Genomic DNA, 24937 nt, shown 5'->3' on the forward strand with positions numbered 1-24937 from the left:
GGGGCAGGATCCACAGGAGAGGAATAGTACCTGAGGTTATCTGGTACTGGTATCACAGGTGCATGACTCCTGAGAGCTCTTCCAACACACTGATTTTCAGCAGTTGCCAATAGTTTGACAGTAGTCAGAGCGATTTCCAGCTGCTTGCGAATGTCAACCAACTCGTCCTGTGAACTGCATTCACAGTGGTACTTTATTTTGGCTAATGCAATATTTTATAATGCAGTGAGCACTCGTATTGGTAACTTACAAAAATATAGTTTTTTAAACATCTGAAAATTCTCAGAATAACCTATTTCTCATGTAATTGTACAATGAAATTAGAGAACAAGGAAAAATACCTAAGTCTGCTTTTATGTATAGATAAATGTGCACGTTGCACAGATTTGTCACTCAGCTGATTTGGTACACTCTTCTACACTGGCGTGCCGAAGAACAACACTGCAGTGTGAGTTTATCTTGATCAAAATTGCTAAAATGTGCAGTACCAACAAAGCACACACAGTATGCAGCATAATCACAATCTGATTTTGGCTGACAAATGCTAACAGTGAAGGGACTGTCCATGTAAGTAGGAGTAGAAGAAGTGAGTGTGTGCAGAATATTAACACAGTTGGAAGTTGAAAAGGTATGTGCCGGGTGGGTTCTGAGAATAGACAAGATTGGATCATCCACCCTACAGCCCTGATCTGATACTATACGATTGCCATCTCTTTTGGTGAATTGAAGGAATCCTTTCACAGAATGATATTTGAAGATAGTGACCTCCTTATGAATGCTGCCAAACAGTGTCTTAAACATGCTAGTCCTGACTTCTACCAGGCATGTAGAAAGCCCTTAATTCCATGGTAGCGTAGTTGAAAGTGACTGAGATTGTATGAAAAAATGGCATTTTGTCTTTCAAGAATGTATCAACATGTTGTAAAAATGTTTAAAAAAAGTTGTGCATTTCTTTTGGAGTGAACCTCTTATAAGTCAGCATATGTCTTGAAATAAAAACACAGTTGGTGTGGTCGGTCACTTGAAATCAAGACTGTGGATGAATTCAACCTACAGACAGTGAAGAATACTAACAAAGAGATAGAGGGGCTGGCCAGTACTTACCTCAGCCCAGTACAGCCGATAGATACACATAAAACAGAACTGAAAATTTACGTTCCTAGCTTTCGGAACAAATGTTCCTTCATCGGGGAGGAGAGAGGGGAAAGAAAGGGAAGAAGGGAAAGGAGATTCAGTTACTCACAACCCAGGTTATGAAGCAACAGGGAAAGGAAAATAGGGAGGGTATCAAGGATGGAGGCATGGTTGTCAGAGGGAAGCCAAAGATATTCTACTGTAAGTACTGTGCCAGCTTCAAACCAAAGAGGATGCATACAGAAGTAAAGAGGTATATAGTATAAAGATAAACACAACTATGTAGGATGAAAAGATGCGTGAATGGCTAAAGAGGAAAGGGAAAGAGGAGAAGACTGAAGAGTGAATGGGAGTGAGGTTGTTTAACGTAGGTTCAGTCCAGGGGGATGGCGGGATGAAAGGATGTGTTGGAGTGCAAGTTCCCATCTCCGCAGTTCAGAGGGACTGGTGTTGGGTGGGAGAAGCCAAATGGCACATATGGTGTAGCAGGTTCCTAGGTCCCTAGAATTATGCTGGAGGGCATGCTCCGCTACTGGGTATTGGGCATCTCCTAGGCGGACAGTTCGTCTGTGTCCGTTCATGCGCTCAGCCAGTTTAGTTGTTGTCATGCCGATGTAAAAAGCTGTGCAGTACAGGCATGTCAGTAGATAAATGACATGTGTAGTTTCACACGTAGCCCTGCCTTGAACTGTGTATGTTTTACCAGTAGCGGGGCTGGAGTAGGTGGTTGTGGGGGGGATGCATGGGGCAGGTTTTGCAGCGGGGTCGGTTACAGGGGTAGGAACCGCTGGGTAGAGAAGGTAGTCTGGGAATATTGTAGGGTTTAACAAGGATGTTACGGAGGTTAGGGGGGCGACGAAAGGCAACTCTGGGTGGTGTGGGGAGAATTTTGTCAAGGGATGATCTCATTTCAGGGGTTGACTTGAGAAAGTCATATTCCTGGCGGAGTAATTTGTTGATATTTTCGAGGCCAGGATAATATTGGGTGACAAGGGGGATGCTTCTGTGTGGTCTGGGGGTGGGAACATTGTTGTTGGACGGGGAGGAATGTATTGCTCGGGAAATCTGTTTGTGGACAAGGTCTGCAGGATAGTTGCGGGAGAGGAAAGCACTGGTCAGGTTATTGGTGTAATTGTTGAGGGATTCGTCACTGGAGCAGATACGTTTGCCACGAATAACTAGGCTGTAGGGAAGGGAGTGTTTGATGTGGAAAGGATGGCAGCTATCAAAGTGAAGGTACTGTTGTTTGTTTGTGGGTTTGATATGGACAGAGGTATGGATGTGAGCTTCAACAAGATGAAGGTCAACATCCAGAAAGGTGGCTTGGGTTTTGGAGAAGGACCAGGTGAAATTCAGATTCGAAAAGGAGTTGAGGTTATGGAGGAAATTAAGGAGTGTTTCTTCACCATGAGTCCAGACCACAGAGATGTCATCTATAAACCTATACTAGGCCAGGGGAAGCAGCTGTTGGGTCTTCAGGAAAGCCTCCTCCATGCGGCCCATGAAGAGGTTGGCATAGGACGGAGCCATCCTGTTTCCCATGGCCGTTCCCCTGATTTGTTTGTAGGTCTGGCCTTCAAAAGTGAAGTAATTATGGGTGAGGATAAAGTAGGTAAGAGTGATAAGGAACGAGGTTTTTGGAAAATCTTCGGGTGGGCGTTGGGAGAGGTAGTGCTCAAGGGCAGAGAGACCATGGGTATGTGGGATGTTTGTGTAAAGGGATGTAGCATCTATGGTGACAACAAAGGATTCAGGTGGGAGAGGAGTGGGAATGGATTTGAGGCGTTCTAGGAAGTGGTTTGTGTCTTTGATGTAGGATGGGAGTCTGTGGGTGATAGGTTGTAGGTGCTGGTCTACCAGAGCTGAGATACGTTCGGTTGGGGCTTTGAAGCCTGCTACAATGGGACGGCCAGGATGGTTCTCTTTGTGGATTTTGGGTAATAGGTAGAAGGTAGGGGTACGTGGCTCAGGTGGAGTGAGTAAGTCTATGGAAGCCGTTGTGAGGCCTTGTGAGGGACCTTGGATTTTTAGGATTTTTTGCAGCTCAGTCTGGATGGAGGGAATGGGGTCCTGGGTAACAGCTTTGTAGGTTGAGGTGTCAGAGAGTTGACCCAGTCCTTCTGCCACATACTCCACACGGTCAAGTATGACAGTTGTGGAGCCTTGTCATCCACAACTGTCGTACTTGACCGTGTGGAGTATGTGACAGAAGGACTGGGTCAACTCTCTGACACCTCAACCTACAAAGCTGTTACCCAGGACCCCATTCCCTCCATCCAGACTGAGCTGCAAAAAATCCTAAAAATCCAAGGTCCCTCACAAGGCCTCACAACGGCTTCCATAGACTTACTCACTCCACCTGAGCCACGTACCCCTACCTTCTACCTATTACCCAAAATCCACAAAGAGAACCATCCTGGCCATCCCATTGTAGCAGGCTTCAAAGCCCCAACCGAACGTATCTCAGCTCTGGTAGACCAGCACCTACAACCTATCACCCGCAGACTCCCATCCTACATCAAAGACACAAACCACTTCCTAGAACGCCTCAAATCCATTCCCACTCCTCTCCCACCTGAAACCTTTCTTGTCACCATAGATGCTACATCCCTTTACACAAACATCCCACATACCCATGGTCTCTCTGCCCTTGAGCACTACCTCTCCCAACGCCCACCCGAAGATTTTCCAAAAACCTCGTTCCTTATCACACTTACCTACTTCATCCTCACCCATAATTACTTCACTTTTGAAGGCCAGACCTACAAACAAATCAGGGGAACGGCCATGGGAAACAGGATGGCTCCTTCCTATGCCAACCTCTTCATGGGCCGCATGGAGGAGGCTTTCCTGAAGACCCAACAGCTGCTTCCCTTGGCCTAGTATAGGTTTATAGATGACATCTTTGTGGTCTGGACTCATGGTGAAGAAACACTCCTTAATTTCCTCCATAACCTCAACTCCTTTTCGAATCTGAATTTCACCTGGTCCTTCTCCAAAACCCAAGCCACCTTCCTGGATGTTGACCTTCATCTTGTTGAAGCTCACATCCACACCTCTGTCCATATCAAACCCACAAACAAACAACAGTACCTTCACTTTGATAGCTGCCATCCTTTCCACATCAAACACTCCCTTCCCTAGAGCCTTGGTATTCGTGGCAAATGTATCTGCTCCAGTGACGAATCCCTCAACAATTACACCAATAACCTGACCAGTGCTTTCCTCTCCCGCAACTATCCTGCAGACCTTGTCCACAAACAGATTTCCCGAGCAATACATTCCTCCCCGTCCAACAACAATGTTCCTACCCCCAGACCACACAGAAGCATCCCCCTTGTCACCCAATATTATCCTGGCCTCGAAAATATCAACAAATTACTCCGCCAGGAATATGACTTTCTCAAGTCAACCCCTGAAATGAGATCATCCCTTGACAAAATTCTCCCCACACCACCCAGAGTTGCCTTTCGTCGCCCCCCTAACCTCCGTAACATCCTTGTTAAACCCTACAATATTCCCAGACTACCTTCTCTACCCAGCGGTTCCTACCCCTGTAACCGACCCCGCTGCAAAACCTGCCCCATGCATCCCCCCCACAACCACCTACTCCAGCCCCGCTACTGGTAAAACATACACAATTCAAGGCAGGGCTACGTGTGAAACTACACATGTCATTTATCTACTGACATGCCTGTACTGCACAGCCTTTTACATCGGCATGACAACAACTAAACTGGCTGAGCGCATGAACGGACACAGACGAACTGTCCGCCTAGGAGATGCCCAATACCCAGTAGCGGAGCATGCCCTCCAGCATAATTCTAGGGACCTAGGAACCTGCTACACCGTATGTGCCATTTGGCTTCTCCCACCCAACACCAGTCCCTCTGAACTGCGGAGATGGGAACTTGCACTCCAACACATCCTTTCATCCCGCCATCCCCCTGGACTGAACCTACGTTAAACAACCTCACTCCCATTCACTCTTCAGTCTTCTCCTCTTTCCCTTTCCTCTTTAGCCATTCACGCATCTTTTCATCCTACATAGTTGTGTTTATCTTTATACTATATACCTCTTTACTTCTGTATGCATCCTCTTTGGTTTGAAGCTGGCACAGTACTTACAGTAGAATATCTTTGGCTTCCCTCTGACAACCATGCCTCCATCCTTGATACCCTCCCTATTTTCCTTTCCCTGTTGCTTCATAACCTGGGTTGTGAGTAACTGAATCTCCTTTCCCTTCTTCTCTTTCTTTCCCCTCTCTCCTCCCCGATGAAGGAACATTTGTTCCGAAAGCTAGGAACGTAAATTTTCAGTTCTGTTTTATGTGTATCTATCGGCTGTACTGGGCTGAGGTAAGTACTGGCCAGCCCCTCTATCTCTTTGTTAGTATTTGTTTCACATCTTTATATGAGATTTTCCATTAATCATTTAGACAGTGAAGGATGTCATATACCACGAGAAAAAAATGGCTGTGTGATACTGTGATTCTTTTGTGCCCAGGGCAGGCATGCCAAGTGTGGTTTCCCCTTGTTACCTATTCAGTGGTTGTACTGAATATATGAATGCAAAAATTCTTGCACTCGATTCTAGTGTTCTTCCTCACAATTGGAACTCATGAGTGCTTTAATGATTGAAACTTCACAGTTGTTTTAGGGACTGAAACTCTACAAGATGTCTAGCAGTGGTTTTTGAATTTTAGTGCAGTGTTTGTAAAGTTTGATGCAATGTTCATTTGGTCATATATGCATCTCCAAAGAAACAGACACTTCTGACGATTGACATCCGTATTAAGTCATGAAATGTTTTTGCAAATTGCAAATGCCGTACCACCACAGGTATACAGTTTACTGGGAACAAATGAAAATTTGTGCTGGGTCAGGATTTGAACCCGGATTTTCCTCTTTACATGAGCAGTCTCTGTAATCGTTTCAGCTACCTGAGCACACTTCATAGACAGACCCAAACTTCCTTATGTCCCAGTGGCAGATACTTATCGTAGTGCTCACAGGACATTGTGATTCCTGCATAGGGAAGGCTTATTTAAGTTTCTCATCAGATTGCCATAAGTTTGGCATCAAATACATAAGTGCAGAACCTGTAAAGTTTGATGCAGTGTCTGTTCTTTCGAACTTGCATGGATTTCTGAAGGAACCTTGCACCTTGCACCTTGAGCTACTGTACTTCTTGTGAAAGCCAAGGCAGTCTGATGAGAAAATCAAATAACCCTCTCCCTGTGTGGGAATCACATCATTGTGCGAGCACTGTGGGAAGCAGACACTGGAACATGTGGAAGTTAGGGTCTGTCTGTTAATTGCACTCGGATAGCTGAAGCAACTGTGATGAACACTTGCATAAAGTGGGAAATAAGGGCTTGAGTTCCTGTCTGACATAAATTTTCATTTACTCCCTGTAAACTGTATAGCTGTGGTGGTGCCATTCTGTAATTTGCAAATAAATTTCATGACTGAGTTTTGGGATACTGACACGGATTTTGATGATTTGTAATTTATTCAGATTCGGTTAAGATTTTGTGGATGTGGCCATTTGATGTTGTTTACCTTTCTGAATCAACCTCTATAATAATGATAATAGTAATAATAATAATAATAATAATAATAATAATAATAATATTTACAATGTTGCTTTAATTTCACAACTGTAAATAACTTTCATGTTGGAGGATTCCACTATGTTACTGAGCTTTCTGCTTGCTTTAATCATGGTTCAAACCATCGAAAACCAACGCACATCTCCTTCCTCTGCCTCTTTGCACTTCAGTTACTTGTGCTTCTTTGATATTTTTTTCTAGTATAGTCTCTTGTGTGTTCTTTGTAAATAATCATTTACAAAGTTCAAAAACATTTATTCTGAAATTTTATTTTGACATGTAAAAAGTTGTCATGGATGAAGACATTTATTTCGTTTAACTTCTGTACAGTGGTTGTGTTTTTGCTTACTGTCCTGCGCTGCCAAAAGTAAAATACACTGATGGAAAAAAATCACAGCCAAAAAATAATTGATGTAGAGTAATGAAATTTTGGAAATACATTTGTCTAGGTAAAAATCAAACAGTGGAAAATCCAGGATGGAATGTAACTATAACTATGTTGTGAAAAGGAAAGTTGGTACTCACCATATAGCAGAGATGCTGAGTCACAGATAGACACAACAAAAGACTGTCACTAACATAGCTTTTGGCCAGTAAGGCTTTTGTCAAAATTAGACGACAAACACACACACGTACACTCATGCAAACACAACTCACACTCACATGACTGCAGTTGTCTAGGTAACATATTTAAGTGATTAACATTGCAAGATCGCAGGTTAATGTAAGTGCAAGGTAAGCCATTGCAAATGCCTGTTCATGAATGGCAGCACAACAGGTTGAATCACCAGACTGATGTACGGATTTGCAGTCAGGGTGCTTGGGATAACTACAAGAATGCTCCTGCTGTCTTACTAAATCCACCTCAGATGATAACTCCACTATAGGTCCAGTGTGTGTAGCATGCAAACAGGTTGGTTGCAGGTCCTTAACAGACCACCTCTTAACCAGCACACTGCCATCATTGGCACTGAGGCAGAACCAGCTTTGGTGGGAAAACACAACAGATCTGTATGCTGCCCTCCAATGAGCTCCTGCTTGACACAACTAAAGTCACAAATGATGGTGGTTTGGGGTCAGTGAAATGGCTAAAGGACATCTGGTTTAGAACTGTCCTTGAAGTAACCAATTTGTAACAGTTAATTGTGTCACTGTGTTGCCAACTACTCCTCAAATTGTTGCTGCAGATGCAATTATGATGCATCAAAGCCATATGCTGAACTTGATTGGCTTCCCTCTTGGTAGTGCCATGTGGCCGTCCAGAGCGTGGTCTTCTTGTGACCATAAATTCTCTTGATCACCACTGCCAGCAATTGTGTACAATGGTCACATTCCTGCCATGTCTTTCTGCAGCTTGTTGTAGCCCTATTACACGACCTCATTCAGTCTATGTGAGGTGTTGATAATGGTGTATTTGTTGCCTTAAAGGTATTCTTGACTGACATCAACTCACCACATCAAGTCTCAAGGGTAACTAATGCACCAACCGTTACAGCGAGTGTTTAAAGCAAACCTGATTACCAACTTCTACATGTATTGCACGTCTTGGTGTTGCAATTTTTTTTTTTCTATCAGTGTATTTCTCAGTTACAGTGGAGTTGGAACAATACTGCTTCCTTATGCATGAAGAATAATAACAAGTTTTGTTAATGTTGTGAGTGTATCTTTGGCTGGAAGAAAATGAAAGTTGTGTCAGTGATGGCATCCACAGGTGACTTGGCATTACGGCCAGGGAACAATATTCAGAAATACTTTAATTTGCAGAGGGGTGCACAGCCAAGCGAGTCATCCTAGAGGATCATAATTGTAGTTTATGTTGGGACTTGAATCTTGATCCTCACAGTTTGATGATCCAGAGGCAGTGTGTTGTCCACTGGCAGTGCCGTTATTTTCAAGGTGGATAAAATGTTTGTATTGAAGAAAGACTTGTATCTCAAAACTTGCTTTGGTTAAACCAAAATATCTGAGAAATGACATGATTACCAATGGCTGTTGTCAGAATGTATGTATTTATTGTGTGATCGGTTTCAGTTGGAGATTATTGTCTGGTATCTGTAGTACAAGTTTCAAAAAAATACAAGGAAGTACAGATGAGAAATGTATCTTCTTAGAAAGCGTCGACTATTATTAGCATTACTCACGTTATAACTAATTCACAGTTGGTTATGGTGACCTACAATGTGTCATTTCTCAATTTTATATACCACAACCAGCAGAAAATATTTTGAAAATATTTCAGTTATGTTGGCAATCTGATGAGCTCGTCATTTAATGTAGTGTTGCACCGCCATTGCAAATTTCCCACTCTCCTTTTCCATCTTGTTCTGTACCTGCATCCTTGTCCCACCAACTTCCCTCCTCCTCCCATTTTTCATATTGAAACATTTCTTTTTTTTTACATGTGCTCTCAAATCAGCAAAATAAAAACAGCCTCTAGTTATTGGCTTGAGTGTTTTCTTGGTGTGTGGCAGTGTGTTTGACAGTCTGTTTATTTTTTTCTCAGTGCACTTACCCAAACACGGGAGGGAGGATAATGCTTTTTGTTGGTGGACCTTGCTCCCAAGGTCCTGGTCAAGTTGTGAATGATGATCTTCGGCAGCCTATTAGGTCTCATCACGATATCCAGAAAGATAATGCAAAATATATGAAAAAGGCAATCAAACATTATGAAGGGCTTGCTGGTCGAGCGGCAATAAATGGGCATGCAATTGATATTTATTCTTGTGCTCTGGACCAAACTGGTTTATTAGAAATGAAACAGTGTTGCAATTCCACAGGGTATGTATGTTGTGGCAAAAATTACCATTTCTTTTAAGACTTTTCAATGATTGCGAAAAAAATTCTATCACTTGCATTTTATTTGCTTCTTAGACAAACATTTTTTAAAAGAAATGTGTTTTATGTAAGTTTAGCCAGTACATTCAGTATTTGCCATTTGAAGCAGAATACGGTAACTAAAAATCAAAGCTGAGTATCAAGAAGAGACTTTGATAAGAATTAAGAAAGGAAGGTAAGTTTTGACAGTAATTGTCATGTGTAGATATCTGTTGCAGAAACTAATAGTAACTGTTTGAGAAATGCTGTGAATTGGAATTGCATAAAATCTTGAATTACCTACCTTTACTGAAATGAAGTTGTAATATTTTGTTGAATATATACTGATGAGTTAAAACATTATAACAACTGATCCTTGTGAAGTTCAGTGTTATCTGATGGCATAGTGTGCATGTCACATAGTAAGGAAAGTATATAAGTGGAGCAGAGTCAAACTGAGAATCATGTTATTGATGATATAGACTGCGCATAGGAAAATCCACTGATATAAGTGACTTGGACAAAAGACAGGTTGTTACGGCCTGGCACCTGTGAAAGAGCATCTTTGGCTTTTCATGTGCCACTGTCGTGACCATCTGTGGAAAATGGTTGAAGGGTGGCGAAATAATGAGTAGACAAGGTGTTGGAAGTCCCTCTGGATTTCAGAGGCTTACCCACTCTGTAAAGCAGGATGGCAGTGATACGTGGCCGATCTGGTGACAGAATACAGTGCTGGTGCAGGAGAAAGTATTACAGAGCACACTGTTCAATGCACACTGATGAAAATGGGGTTCTGCAGCTAACAACCCAGATCCATGGCACAGCTACTCTGTCATTGGATCATATATTATCGAAATGTGTTGTCTGATTGGCTGACAAACATTTCTTGTTACACCACGATGATGGTGATGTCTATATATGCCATCCTGCAGGTGAATGGTTGTTGAAATTTGCACTGTGCCAGGGATGCAGGCTGGTGGGTGCGTTATTATGCTATGGAGGACATTCAACTTGTTCTCCATGAGACCTGCGGCAGTACTTGAAGGCGTCGTGACAGCTGTGCAATATGTAATCATTATTGCAGACTTCCTGCACCCCCTTCTTGTTTGATGCCTTCCCCAATGGTGATGGCACCTTCCAGCAGGATAAATGCCTGTGTCACAAGGCCGTAATAATGCTACAGAAGTTTCAGGGGCATGGTAGTGAACTAACATTGATGTCTTGTCCAACATATTTGCCAGACATGTACCCGATGGAACATATCTGTGATGCTGTTGGGTGCCAGCTCCATGCCCACAAACCACCAGCCACTACTTTACAATAATTGTATGAACTGTCTGTAAACATCTGTTGCCACATATCACCAGAAAACTACCAAGGTCTTCTCTAATTCATGCCATGCAGAGTCACTGCTGTACTGCATTCCAAAGATGGACAACCATACTGTTAAAAAATGGTCATCATCTTTGTATCGTCAGTGTATGCTATCTTGATTTATTTAACAAGCCAAATCTGTGTCAGACTGCAACTCAAATTAAGAGTGCTAAAATAGGTATCTTTGGAGAAAAGGCAGTCTTAGTCTCTCACATCCTGTTGGGTAAATTTGCAGAACCTTTATTCAAGGAAGATTGTGTGGAAATTCTCTCACAACCTTTGTGTATCTTGTGTAGGGATCACCGAGAAACAGTACCGCGTGAGTAGCAAAACACAAATTTTCCATGAGAGATAAAAAACTGTCTAGAATATCTTATGCATTTCATAAGCACACGAAATTAGCATTGTTGCACTACAATGATATTCCAGATCATAACAAAAAGTGAAACAAAGAAAATACTCTTTAGGAAGCTTAATTATAGCAGATATGCAGAATTGTCTCAGTGAAAATGAAACATGGGAAAGCCAGTGGCCCAGATGACCTTCCAGCAGAGTTATGGTGTTCCCATCATTGGAAGGCAGCTGAATGGTTAACGGAACTCTTCAATAAGATCATTGATGAGGGGCAAACATGAACTGATTGGCAGAAGAGCATCACCATGCCTATCTTTAAGAAGGAGGGAAATCCTGCTGAGTACACCAACTACCGTCCGATTTGACTTCTCTGCCATGTCATGAAAATCTTTGAGCATTTTCTGGACCAAAGGATCCGTGAGATCTCACAGATTCCCAGAAACCAAGCTGGATTTATGAAGATCTGCGGCACAACTGATGTGATTCATGCTGCAAGACTCTTAGTCGAGAAACATCATGAGAAAGCCTGTTGGCACAATACGGTTTGTGCCTTAATTTGAAGAAAACCGAGTACATGACATCAGACAGACATGAAATGGGAAACATCACGATTAATGGTGAAGATCTGACTTGGGTGAGTAATTTTAAGTACCTTGGTTCCACGACCACTGTTAACGGCCAACTCACCGAAAAGATCTACACCAGAACTCAAGCAGCCTGAATGAAGTGGTGAACAACAACCGGAGTCACTTGCGGCCGCAGGATGAAAGATAATGTAAAATAAAAAATCTTTTGCACTGTCATCCGACCAGTCGCCTTGTATGGTTGTGAGTGCCGGCCAACTACAGTTGAGACAGAACACCACCTAAGTGTAATGGAAACGAAGATGCTTAGGTGGACAGCGGGCCTCACTAAGTTAGATCACGTTTCCAATGACAGCATTATGAAACAGTTTGGTGCACCAATCCAAGACAAGATGCGTGAGAGTCGTATTTGGTGGTTTGGGCATGTTTTATGGGGATGACTCTATTGCCAAGGTAGGTTACACACTTGAAGTCGTCGGCAGTAGACCCAAAGGACGACCTAAGCAACGTTGGGCTGATACAATTCATAAAGACCTTAAATGCATGAACATCCACCCAGATGCAGCCCGTGATAGAGCGAAATGGAGACAACGGACCCAAGTAGCGGACCACGCAGGCACGTGGGGCAAATGCTGAAGGAAAGAAGAAGAAGAAGAAGAAGAAGAAGAAGAAGAAGAAGAAGAAGAAGAAGAATTGTCTCGTTATTTATGGAAGTGAAATGTTATTTATGCCATATTTTTTTGTCAATCTCTTGTACAACTTACCACTTTTATGATGTTTTTGGTTCTGAAAAAACAGTAACATAATCATTTTGGAAAGACTTTATTGAAAGACTTCACGGAAACATCTCCAAATATACATATGGTTCACATATGTCTAATAATGTCTGTAGATTTCTTCAAGAAAAACCTGCCGAACAAAGAACAACATCGCACTTCACTCCTGAAAAAATAACATCCAAGATGATGATAATTTGTAAGGAATGTTGTCACAATAGCAATGACAATCCTTAGGAACAATGGCTTTAAGTGGTTGTAAATGATCTCATATGGTTTTCTTGATTTTCAGTCCTCCTTTGTACAATTTCGGGAGGCAAACTCTTCCAGAAGTTTTTCTCATACATCTTGCTATTTCGTGCCATGTTTCATTGAAACTGAACTTGTAGTAAACAATGCTGTTTGGATGGTACTGTATCACTGTCAGGTCCATAACTGTTGGCTCATTCTTTGCAGCTCCTCCAGCCCTAATTTGAGTCATACAGTCACAAACTTTTCTCTGCATAGTTAGTGAAAAACGAGTAATCTAGATAATAAATCATGGCTTTCTTCTCTCCTCTTGTGATATCAAGGCATATTGGCTAGGAAGTGTAACTTGATGGAAGTGGGAACTGAGCCACATTTCATCTGAGTATGACCTTTCTCCAGAAATTTTTGCGTAATCAGTAATCCTGAATCAGTTGCTAATCATAAAAGTGTGTTTTATAATATCACATTTCTATTGTGATATGAGCAGCCATCAGAATACAAAATGACTAGTACAGGTTTATCCTTAAATGTTTTGGACAGTGTATACATGATACACGAGACAAAACGGGATGCAGCCGATTCACATTGTGTTTCATCAAATCAGTAACACAATGCATCATGCCGTTCTAAATTATACATTGTAAAGTTATGGACAGCCAATTTTGTTGTGTAATAAGTACTTGCCTATAAAAGTGAGGCTACTTTCACGGCTTGTAAGTCCATGAAGAGAGTGCAGAGCTTCCGCTGGGCATATTTCTTATCTAGATTTCTGCGACCTTGCCTGCTCTTTCTGTTTTATGTGCTACTTCCACATGTCTTCACTCAAGTTTACGAGCCTGTAACTACAACGCAAATCACACTGGTCTTTCTTGGGGGAAAATAAGCTGAAGTAACCTTCTTCGAAAATCAAGTTAAAGGTGACTCGACTTAATGGTGAAACCTGTTCCTTACTACACTTTTCGGTGTAAAGTTCATACAGCTGTTGTTTACTTTGTGCAATAGGCTCAAGATACAGTTTGGAGGAGGAGTTCCTGCAGTAATGTGATGGCAGTTTCACAAGACAGTCCAGGAATTCTTTTACGAAGTTTTTCCTCATCTTTCTTCTTTCTTTGTTTTATTTTGGAACATGACGATTCTGAATCAGGGTTCATCCCATGTGTGGAATTATCCAGCCAATATCTCACTGTCCATCCTTTAATGCCAAGAGTATTGGGAAGCAATTTTTTTTTTTACATGCTTGGTGTTTTCCCGTATCATTTCACAGTTAATAAACTAGTGTGCCTTTTCTCCTGGATTCACCTGTGATCTTCCATCTTCCATGGATGTTTGTTTGGAGTTATGTCCACAAGATTCATTACATAAATATTTCTGTGATGCCATAACATCGTTTCCCAGAAAGTGTTAAAAATTGCCTGCTTGTCACCTGTGCAGAAATTTGATGACACTTCCTTTAAACAGATTTCTGACACATCTTGAAAGTACACATCAGACCTAATGTTCTTGCCTCTATTGGACTATTATGAGTAATTTTGCCACTATGACTTCTTTTATATCCAGTATACACTTGTCCAGATGTTCTTAGAGTTTTGTTGGTGTTTTTCTTCCAATCTTCAGGGCAGGTTTTATATTTCTGTTTCCTGTCACTGCTTAGGTCACCACAAAATTCTTGCCCTCCACTTTCAACATCCTTGCTTCTGATAAGTTATCTGAATTGCCTGGTAAAAAATCAGCTGTCGTGTAGCAATAAATGTGAAGAAGCACTGTCATCTCCACTAGCAAGTGTGACTGTTGTATCAGTTTGAGCATTCTTGGATGCAGTCAGCAAAGCTTCTAAACAAGAAGTGCTTGTCACTCAACTTAGAAGACCAAGTTGAATTTCAAATTCTAATGCTAATGATGATCACAATATCATGAATAACCCTAATAGTCACAATAAAAATTACCTGCATCATTACATGTCCCAGGAAAAGTGACTGACAACCTCCACACACAAAATTAATTATTCTTCTGTGCATGCAACTTCACTGTTGCTACTATTCTTACTTGTTGTTCTTTCTGGATTTACATGAGAACCTATGAGCAAGCAGGTATTCAAATCGAAGCATTTGAGATGTGGTGCTACAGATGAATGTTAAAAGTTAGGTGGACTGATAAAGTAATGAATGAGGAGGTTCTTTGTAGAATCGGTAAGGAAAGGAATATATGTTAAGACATCAGGGCATAACTTCTGTTGTACTAGAGGGAGCTGTAGAGGGTAAAAACTGTAGAGGAAGACAGAGATTGGACTACATCCAGAACATAATTGAGGACATAGGTTGTAAGTACTGCTCTGAGATTAAGAGGTTGGCACAGGAGAGGAATTTCTGACTCAAGTAAAATACCAGCATCAGGCAGATGGCCCATGAGTGTGAGGTAAGCGTGGAGCACTCTCCTTGACAATTGCCACTGTCCATATCAGGCCTTATTACCTACGAATTTGTATTTGTGGCGATGGGTTTGCTTTTGGTTAGCCTCACAGGCCACCACAATGCTAGGATTTCTGTGATCTGTCTTACTCGCAGATGAGGCTATCTTAATGAGGGGTGATCATATACCATCCGCACAAGGCCCACTTGGGGGCTACAGAGTATCCCCAAGGTTTGATGGCAGTGAATCAACAACACTGGTTCAGCCTCACTGTGTGGGTGGGATTATTGTGACCGGATCGTGGGAGCATTCATTCTTCTACAATGCTTCACATGCGAGGCATTTCCTGTGGGTGACCCTGCTGGCATATGTGCTTTTGGTAGATATTCCATGATGATGGTCCAGCTCACTTCCACATTTTCATCCAGGAGTACCTCGACGACATCTGTCCCAGCCTAAATTGGATGAGGTGGTCCAGTCACATGGCCTCCGTGGTCATTGGACCCCAACCCTCTAGATTTCTACCTGTATAAAAAATGTCATGTATGTGGGGGCCATGCCAGATGTACAGACACTGGAACAATGCATTCATGCTGCCTCTGATGCTATTTGGTTGCAGGATGGCACATTTGAATCTTTGCTCCAGTTGCTGCTGATTTGTTTTTGCTCATGCTTAGAGACCCACTTCGGGCATCTTGTCTAACAGTGCTCTCATCACAACATGTTATTTTTACTGGTTTGTACTGTATAGACATGATAAATTAATAAATACCTTTTTGAATATAATAGAGGGAAACATTCCACGCGGGAAAAATATATCTAAAAACAAAGATGATGTGACTTACCATACGAAAGCGCTGGCAGGTCGATAGACACACAAACATACACGCAAAATTCAAGCTTTCGCAACCAATGGTTTCTTTGTCAGGAAAGGGGGAAGGAGAGGGAAAGATAAAAGGATGTGGGTTTTAAGGGAGAGGGTAAGGAGTCATTCCAATCCCGGGAGCGGATAGACCCACCTCCCGGGATTGGAATGACTCCTTACCATCTCCCTTAAAACCCACATCCTTTTATCTTTCCCTCTCCTTCCCCCTTTCCTGACGAAGAAACCAATGGTTGCGAAAGCTTGAATTTTGTGTGTATGTTTGTGTTTGTTTGTGTGTCTATCGACCTGCCAGCGCTTTCGTATGGTAAGTCACATCATCTTTGTTTTTAGATAAATACCTTTTTGTATATACATCAAGAATATGTGGCTATATGTCCATATGACCTCCTTTGCTCCTTATCGTTTCCTGAAGTTTGTTCCCTATAACTCAACTCTTGGACATGATTCACAAATATTTAAAGTAGTTGTAAATATGAAGTTAGAATTAATAGTCTTGAATTATTACATAAGTAACATGCAATACATGTCCAGGAGTTGTATAAGAAACTAAAAGTAGATGCTCTTTGGGTAATGTATAATAAGCACCCGCGTGCGCGCATGTGTGTGTGGGTGCGCGCACGTGCGTTCGTGCGTGCGTGCGTGTGTGTGTGTGTGTGTGTGTGTGTGTGTGTGTGTGTGTGTGTGTGTACGCATGAGTATATGAACCTCTGATAAAAGAGTGACAGCTTAATGTGTAGTTAAATCTCTTTGTTATTATGTATCTTATATGCTACAAATCAGCTTGTAGCATCTGAATATTTTTTCAAGGGAGATTCATGGAAAGTGCAAGGCATCTTTAAGGTGTTAAATGGTGACTGATGGAGACAAACTCCCCCCCTCCCAAGGCCCTTAAAGAAAAAGGTGGCTGCCTTTGCTGTTCTGAGATTTTGTTGTTCTACATGCGCGCACACACACACACACACACACACACACACACACACACACACACACACACGTTTCAAGGTAAGGTAAGTAAGGTGAGGTAAGTGCTGATCACTCTTCAAATCATTATTTCATTCCATCAGAATTTTTGCAATACCTCAAGATGAGGCAGGAAATAGTCATTTTAGTTTATAAATAATAGTAATTTCATTTTTTGTAGATTTATATTTAATTCTTGCCAGCTGTGTATTTTTTCCATTGCCTTATTTTTCCATTTGGATGAATACTGTGTATCTTTGTTAATTATAAATTGAGTGTTCCATTTCTTTTCAACTCTTTTGCACATAAGATGCATTTATTTGATGCTTTGAAAGGCATTTAATGAGAAATAAATCTTTGTCATGGAACAGTTTTACATTGCAAGTTTCTTGTATTTATTTATTTTTTAATTTCCTGATACTGTGATAATGTGAAATGTGCCATTACAGAGGCCACATGGTAATGGGAGACTCATTCAACTCGTCACTTTTCAAGCAAACATTTCAAAGAGTTTTTGCAAAAGATCAGAAAGGTGAATTTAAAATGGCATTCAATGGTACCCTGGAAATCAAAACTTCTCGTGAACTGAAAGGTGAGCTTTGAACTGTTTCTTTAAGCGATACCTACAAATGTACTGCATTTTTATTTTGATTGGTTAAGTCATGGTGCTTTGTGATATTGTGAGAAAGAATTCATAGAATCATAACAACATTTCCCAGCTGGAATGGCATTAGGAACTGTATTTGCTCGCCTTTCTTTATTATGTTCTTGAGTTTCCAACTACAACTGTTGTAGATGATGTCATTGAAAAAGCATGACATAGTAATAAGTGTAATCTTCTGATGGATTGTTGAGATGCAATCAGTTGCTGCAATAAGTCTGCCAGCTCAAAGTGCCAAGGGGGCTGGGAGGGGATTAAGAGGTCATGCTCGAATTCTGGTGGGATTAGTCAGGTTCCACTTCACATGCCTCTTGGATGTCTCTTAGCTGGGCATGATCACAGTTTATTGTGACAAGTTAAAGTAGAGCTCTGCTGGTAACCTCTGTCTCTATTTACAATGCCATCATTGTTCCTAATTTCAGTAGCCTCATTTATTATGCTCTCACAAATCCAGTGGTTCAGCACAGCAGTTTAATCCATTCAAAATACGATGCATGCTGGATAGAAACAATCTTGTACATCCAATCATTGCTTGGAACTTGCTAGGTATGTTTACCTTTGGCAGAAGGACAAACCAGGGCAAAAGTAAATATGAATCAATGGTCAGTGACTGTAGCTTTCTCCATGACATTAACATTCACCAAAATAACAAAAGACCTTGTTGCCCATTATGTCCTGACCTACCTTGATACAAAAGGTGTTCGACTGTTCTTTGGTCAGCAAGTTTCTTTGCATAGCTCACCCACAGAAAACATCTGGCCATGGTTTGCCGAGATTCTGGCTCACCACCACTCGTCAGCCATAATGATTGATGGACTATAGTTGAAGCAGCTCTGTCACTTCAGCTCAGGTTGACTCAATACCCAGCTGGGTTAAAGCCAGTGTTGCTGTCAGAGATGAAAACTCTTTGTAATAAATTGCGCAGCCAATATAATCCTAAATGACCTACAAGTGTAGTCATGCATTATTAAAATTTCATTATTTGTTATCCTTCATGGTATTGCAATTTTAGTGGCCAGTAGTGTATTTGGCAGAGGAAACAAAGTTGGTATGGGTATGCCTGTATCTGGCAGTATGCTTTTGAAAGGCAAAGTTGGTGGATTTTAGAGCTTTATGGTGTCTCAGTAGCTGAATGTCTCTTTTTGAAAATTTTATTTGCCATGTGAGACAAATTTTATGGTGAAACCATCGTCGAATCCCATGGGCAAGCCTTAATTTCATAAACAACCAAGGTACTTTGGTTTTGGTCACCCTTCATAAAGTGTTTCTGTATTTCAAAAGTAGGACAACTAAAGACTTTTGATAAGGTGCAAAAGATGTCATGAAAAGAAAAAGTAGACTGGGAAAAAGTCTTTTTATGTTCCATATAGGAATTAACAGTATCATAGTTTTATAATTTCTATTTTTATTGTTTTCTGCAGTTTCTGGAGCCATTGGACCATGTGTGTCTTTGAACATGAAAAGTCCTAGTGTATCGGACACTGAGATTGGATTGGGTGGTACTTGTCAGTGGAAATTTTGTACATTCAATCCAAATACTGCTGTTGCACTGTTCTATGAAGTAGTCAATCAGGTACATGTCATTATTTTATCATTGTTGCATGGAAGTGATTTAGTAATTTTGAAAAAACAATTGTTCTTTGCATGTTATGATAATTTTCATTTTTTATGCATAATATTTGAGCCATTTTGCTGAGTTTCGTAATCTCTAATTACTGTCAAGATTTGTCATCTAATGCTTTACACTAAATGAATTAAGCATACACTTTTATGGGTTTTAATTAGAGAACAATTCTATGTATATAAATGCTTATTAAACATTTAATTGTTTAGTTAAAATCTATTTTTAACTCATCTTGTTAAGCCAGTTTTTACCTTAAGTGATTCGCAGTTTGACACACATTGTTGAACTTGTACACCTCTCTTTCAACCAAATGTCTTAACTAATATGTAAGAGTCACCTCTACTGGTACATTAGATTTATTTTGAATTTTCTGCATCTCGTCTCTCTGGACGACTAGCTTGATGATTTTAGTGTCCATGAACTCTTTATCCGGTGGAATATTTCACATAACAGTCTGACAATCAACGGCCATTTCTATGAAATAGCCAAAAAAAGTTTGATTAGAAGCCACTTACCTTTTTTCTCTTTGTGCCAGACATCAATGAGACATGCTGTTGTGTTTAGGCCACATGCCTAATATAATGTATAAAAAATGTTCTGTTACAAATAATTTCAAATAAAATAATATTACTGTCAAATAATGGAAACTCCAGGTAGGAATATCAGCAGTGTAGGAAAAGACAGATTGGTACATACCCGTAAAGAAGACATGCCAAGTTTTAGACAGGCACAATGAAAAGACACTTACATAAAGCTTTCAGCTGCAACCTTCATGAGTAAAAGAGGGACATACACCATTCATACACACAAGCAAGCACATCTCATGCACACATGACCGCAACCTTCAGCATCTTGGGCCGGAATGCAACTGTGTTACACTGACTGCTCTATTATGACTGAATGTTAAGCCTGAAATTAGGTTATGTTCATTGTCATTACTGGTGGAAGTAACAGAAGAAACTATTGCACCACACTGTGTCCAAAGATAGACTATGTAGTCAATTTTACATCACCTTTTATAATTTTGAAATTGGTGTTTCAGTAGTAAAAACTTTGCTAATGTCATGGTGTGACAGCTGTTTGGTTTATTTAATATATTTTTAAATCATGTCTAACTGCATAGCAATTTACAACTTTTTTTTCCCTCTCTCTGTCTTTCTCAATAATGCAATCATTTCCAGCATGCAGCCCCCATTCCTCAGGGAGGCAGAGGATGTATACAGATGATAACTCAGTACCAACATTCAAGTGGACAGCGAAGGATTAGAGTGACGACAATAGCCAGGAAGTAATATTTCATTGTATTTATTTATTTATTTATTTTTATTGATGTTACCAAGTGAGCATATATCTCTGCTCCTGGAAGATTGTCATTGTCTTTGCAATACATATTGCACATTCATCTTATTGCCCTGCTTTGCTATTTCATCATTAGCTAATGACAGAGCTTCCCCTTAAAATTTTCTTAATGTCATTTATTGTAGCAAATACATTAAAATTTTGTTCCTGTATGGATCCGTAGCCTCTAAATGCATAATTAAAGAAAACATGGGCCATAGTAGGCTGTCATGTAAACAGCCATTACTTAAATTGTGCGATTAACTAATTCTGACCATAAATCATTTTCAAATGCATGTGGTTTTATTATTTATATTGCAATTATCAAATTATTTTACTTTACATGTACAAAGTAGATGTCATATTCCATCATTATATTGGAAACGGGGCCATATCACAAATGTTAGACTGTCACTGCTCATATTGGCCTGTGCTTAGAACACAGTCACCAGTATGACTTTTGAGATTGTAAAATAATTTGATAATTACAGCATATAATATGTAATATCACCCATGTGCTTCAAATGACTTCTTGTTGAAATTAGCTAATCACATGATTTAAATAAAGATCATTTACATTGCAACCTACTATGGACAATGTTTCTTCTTTTTTTAGCAAATACATGCTATATTATTTGAATCAGATCTTGTTGAGCTCCAGTTCCACCACACACTTTTAAAAAGCATACTCATTATATTCTGTTACTTCTTATCAACTACAGTGAAGCTGCATACCACTTACCTTTGTACCTGTTTATACCAGAATTGTTTGTTGCCACACAGTTTGTGTATCAGCTTTGCTCTAGAATTTCTCCACACGTCTGCCTAGAAAACTATAGAATAATCAATATTTCTAATTTTGAGGAAGTACACATCCCATTATTAAACTCCCTTTTAAAAGTAAAATTGGGTTAAAAACCAATACTCAAACCTGCACTGTTTTATTTTGCAGAAAGAAATCTTACACCACCTGAACTATCAGCATACTTCACATTAAGAGTCAAATCATCAGTGTTGCCTGTTCTTTTCTACATTCAAAACTCCGCAGAGGTTCTCCTGTAATCTTGCTGCACTTGCAAGCCAGGGTGAATAGACAAGGCGTTTTCTCTGCTACAGAGTGGGAGATTACAGAACAACCTTGTCCCCTTTTCTCTAGCAGAGTCCTTTCCTGTTGAGCACTTTAATTTCAGTAGACAGTACAATGTCCACTTCTTTGTGGAAACTTAGAAGAAAATATTTCATACAGTGTGCGAGCCAACTCAGTGGTGTTGATTATGATTAGATTTGTCAAGAATGATTTCTGGCACACACCTCTGAATATGTTTCTGATATGTTTCCTTATTTCTTTCTCCATTCTGATAATCTTTTTATTTTGTGTTCGTCATACTATTTTATTACTGTCTGTATTATTACCTTGAATGGGAGGTGTGCATGTTCTAAACTCCTGTTATCTGAACTAGTGGACATAATGTTTCATAAAGTGTCTTTCCCCCCCCTGGTGATCACTTGTCCATTTATCATTGATGAGTATATCACAATAATATTCATGTTTTAGTTTTATATGGTGTGTTTTCTGTAACCATTATGAGTAATAAAGGTATATTATTTTTTAAGCTGGGCAGATGCTACAGCCAATTTGCACCACATAAGTGCTGGATTTGATCAGGAAGCAGCAGCAGTTTTGATGGCAAGAATGGTAGTTTTCAGAGCAGAGACTGATGATGGCCCTGATATGCTGCGCTGGATAGACCGGATGCTCATTAGATTAGTAAGTTATTTAACTCTTTAACATGTCAACATAGTCAACAATACACAATAATTATGATCTGAAAATGAGTTTTAAAATATAAATTAAAAATCTTTGGCTTATGTTACTGATATTTGCTTCCATTGCAGTGCCAGAAATTTGGAGAATATGCAAAAGACGATCCAAATAGTTTCCGACTTTCTGAAAATTTTACTCTTTACCCACAATTTATGTTTCACTTAAGACGTTCACATTTCCTTCAAGTTTTCAACAATAGTCCTGATGAAACTACATTTTACAGGTAAAATATCTCAAAGCACCATGAAATATGTAAATGTTCCAATTGAAGACATTATTACTCTAATTTTTTTTGTCTTTTGACAGGCATATGCTAATGAGAGAAGATTTAACGCAATCCCTTATCATGATACAACCTATTCTGTACAGCTATAGCTTTAATGGGCCTCCAGAGCCAGTGCTTCTAGATACAAGCAGTATACAACCAGACAGAATCCTGCTGATGGACACATTTTTTCAGATACTGATCTTCCATGGGGAGGTAAGAACCTATGCTGATCACACTAGCTGAATGAATTTAATTTTTACTGTTTTCTCTTGTCACAAAAAAATAGTAATAAAAGGATTTAACTTTCACAAGTTTTCGGAGCCAGGGGCTCCTTCTTCTGGCAGAAGAGTTGAAGGGGAAGGAAGAGGGATGAAGGAAAAGGACTGGGGAGGTTTAGCAAAAGGGGTACAGTTTATGAAAGTTACCCAGAACCCCGAATTTGGGGAGACTTACCAGATAGGATGACATGATTTCGTTTTTATATTTGCCTGAACCATTTACTTAGTAAACAGTGACATTATTGGTATTTTATGAAATTGTGTGACAGAATTGTTGGCCAATAGTTACTCAGGAAGGATCTTATGCTTCCAAAAACCAGAGTAGTGTATGTGCCTGTGTCCGTGTGCTAGCCAGCAATTCTGTTTCATAATTTTCAAGTTAGTTGTTTTAAACTACTGGAGGCTTAAAAATTGGTTGTTTGCAGGCCATCAACTTATATAATGTCATCCAACTTTTCTACTTTTTAAATCACAGACTTATCATTACACAGGAAGTAGGAATAATAACTTCTTCAGTCACAGTTTTCTCATTTTTTTTTCACAGTGCATTGCAGAACCTGTGGGTCCATCATCAGGTTCAAAACAATTTAATGTATTACCTTATTTACCCAGTCATAAGATGAGATTTCCTCCCAAATTCGTAATTCGAAAAATACAGGATCATATTTTATTCATAGATTAAACCGTTGCTGCTGAGATCAACATTTTTTGTTGGTTAATGGAGTAGTATAAGGGTTTTCTCACATTTGCAGATGGAGCTTTGGGTGTGATGTCACATTCAGATTTACTTTGAAGAATTCAGAAGGGTAGGGCTGGGCATACGATATTGCGTATGCTCAGGATTTCCCGATAAGCCAAAGAGTTCAGTACAATTTCAACCTTACTCAATCAGTGATATTACATTTGACTCATGCGGTGCTAGTGAACAGGATATGCAAGAAACTGTGAACTTCTCACTACAACAGTCTATTGCTCTGCTTAGAGTTTGACAATTTCATGAAATGTAGAAAGAAATAGCATTAAATTCTATCATCTTACAAACATTTGTTGTATTTGAACAGGTTTTCCAATAAAATTACACTTACGAAGTAAAAGTCTAGAAGGGGCCAATGGTGTATTTACCTATGTGTTTCATGCATCAGTGTTGTTGATGCTGATGAAGAAAAATAGTGATAGCACATTTGACAGGCTTAGTAATCAAAAAAGGCTGTGGAAATAAAAATTAATGTACTGGTAAAACTGTTTCTTTTTACTGGCAAAAAAATTTGGTTTTGTTTTTTTGATTTCTCCACATATAGTAAAACTTGCTCAAAATGTAATTGCACAGAAGTATAAATTTGTAATTTTGCATGTATTTATGTACGTTCACAACTGCACATACATGTTTATTTACTGCATATTGTACAATAGAACACTTATAGGTTATTCCTATGTTTATTCATTTTTCATTTCACTTTTTTCGCCACATATCAATGATGGAAACCTATTTAAATTTCCTGTTCAGAATCTTTTTTTCTACGCAGTTTTTTGCATTATATGATAGTTGCAATTTGCATGTGCTGCAAATTGCATAGCATTGTTTCTGTGTGCAGTAGCTTCTTCTGGCATATTAATTTTTCTAGGGACATCATTTTGCACCTCCTCTTCTTCTTCCTTGGTTTTTCCTGATCATATTCTGTGTTGTGGATTTCTATTAAATATGTTGCTAAAGTAAAAGTGGAGTGAGTTGGTAAAAAGTCATCACTTCAAATGTAGTCATCTGCACTACATGAAATGTTCCACATTTTCATT

General features: G+C 39.8%; 1 protein-coding gene across 6 annotated transcripts in view; it reads left to right on the forward strand.

Moving 5' to 3' along the window:
* The window catches only part of LOC126413654 (protein transport protein Sec23A), a 120510-nt gene that overhangs the window by 50292 nt on the left and 45281 nt on the right, over positions 1-24937 (forward strand). For all 6 annotated transcript variants that reach the window (XM_050083282.1, XM_050083283.1, XM_050083284.1 and 3 more), the window contains 7 exons: positions 9253-9527; positions 17602-17744; positions 19235-19386; positions 20619-20725; positions 22390-22543; positions 22672-22823; positions 22907-23081. In XM_050083282.1, the coding sequence (XP_049939239.1) occupies positions 9253-9527; positions 17602-17744; positions 19235-19386; positions 20619-20725; positions 22390-22543; positions 22672-22823; positions 22907-23081 (1158 nt within the window). The remainder of the gene's footprint in view (positions 1-9252; positions 9528-17601; positions 17745-19234; positions 19387-20618; positions 20726-22389; positions 22544-22671; positions 22824-22906; positions 23082-24937) is intronic.

This window comes from Schistocerca serialis, chromosome 1 (assembly GCF_023864345.2).
Source record: "Schistocerca serialis cubense isolate TAMUIC-IGC-003099 chromosome 1, iqSchSeri2.2, whole genome shotgun sequence".
Lineage (NCBI taxonomy): Eukaryota > Metazoa > Arthropoda > Insecta > Orthoptera > Acrididae > Schistocerca > Schistocerca serialis.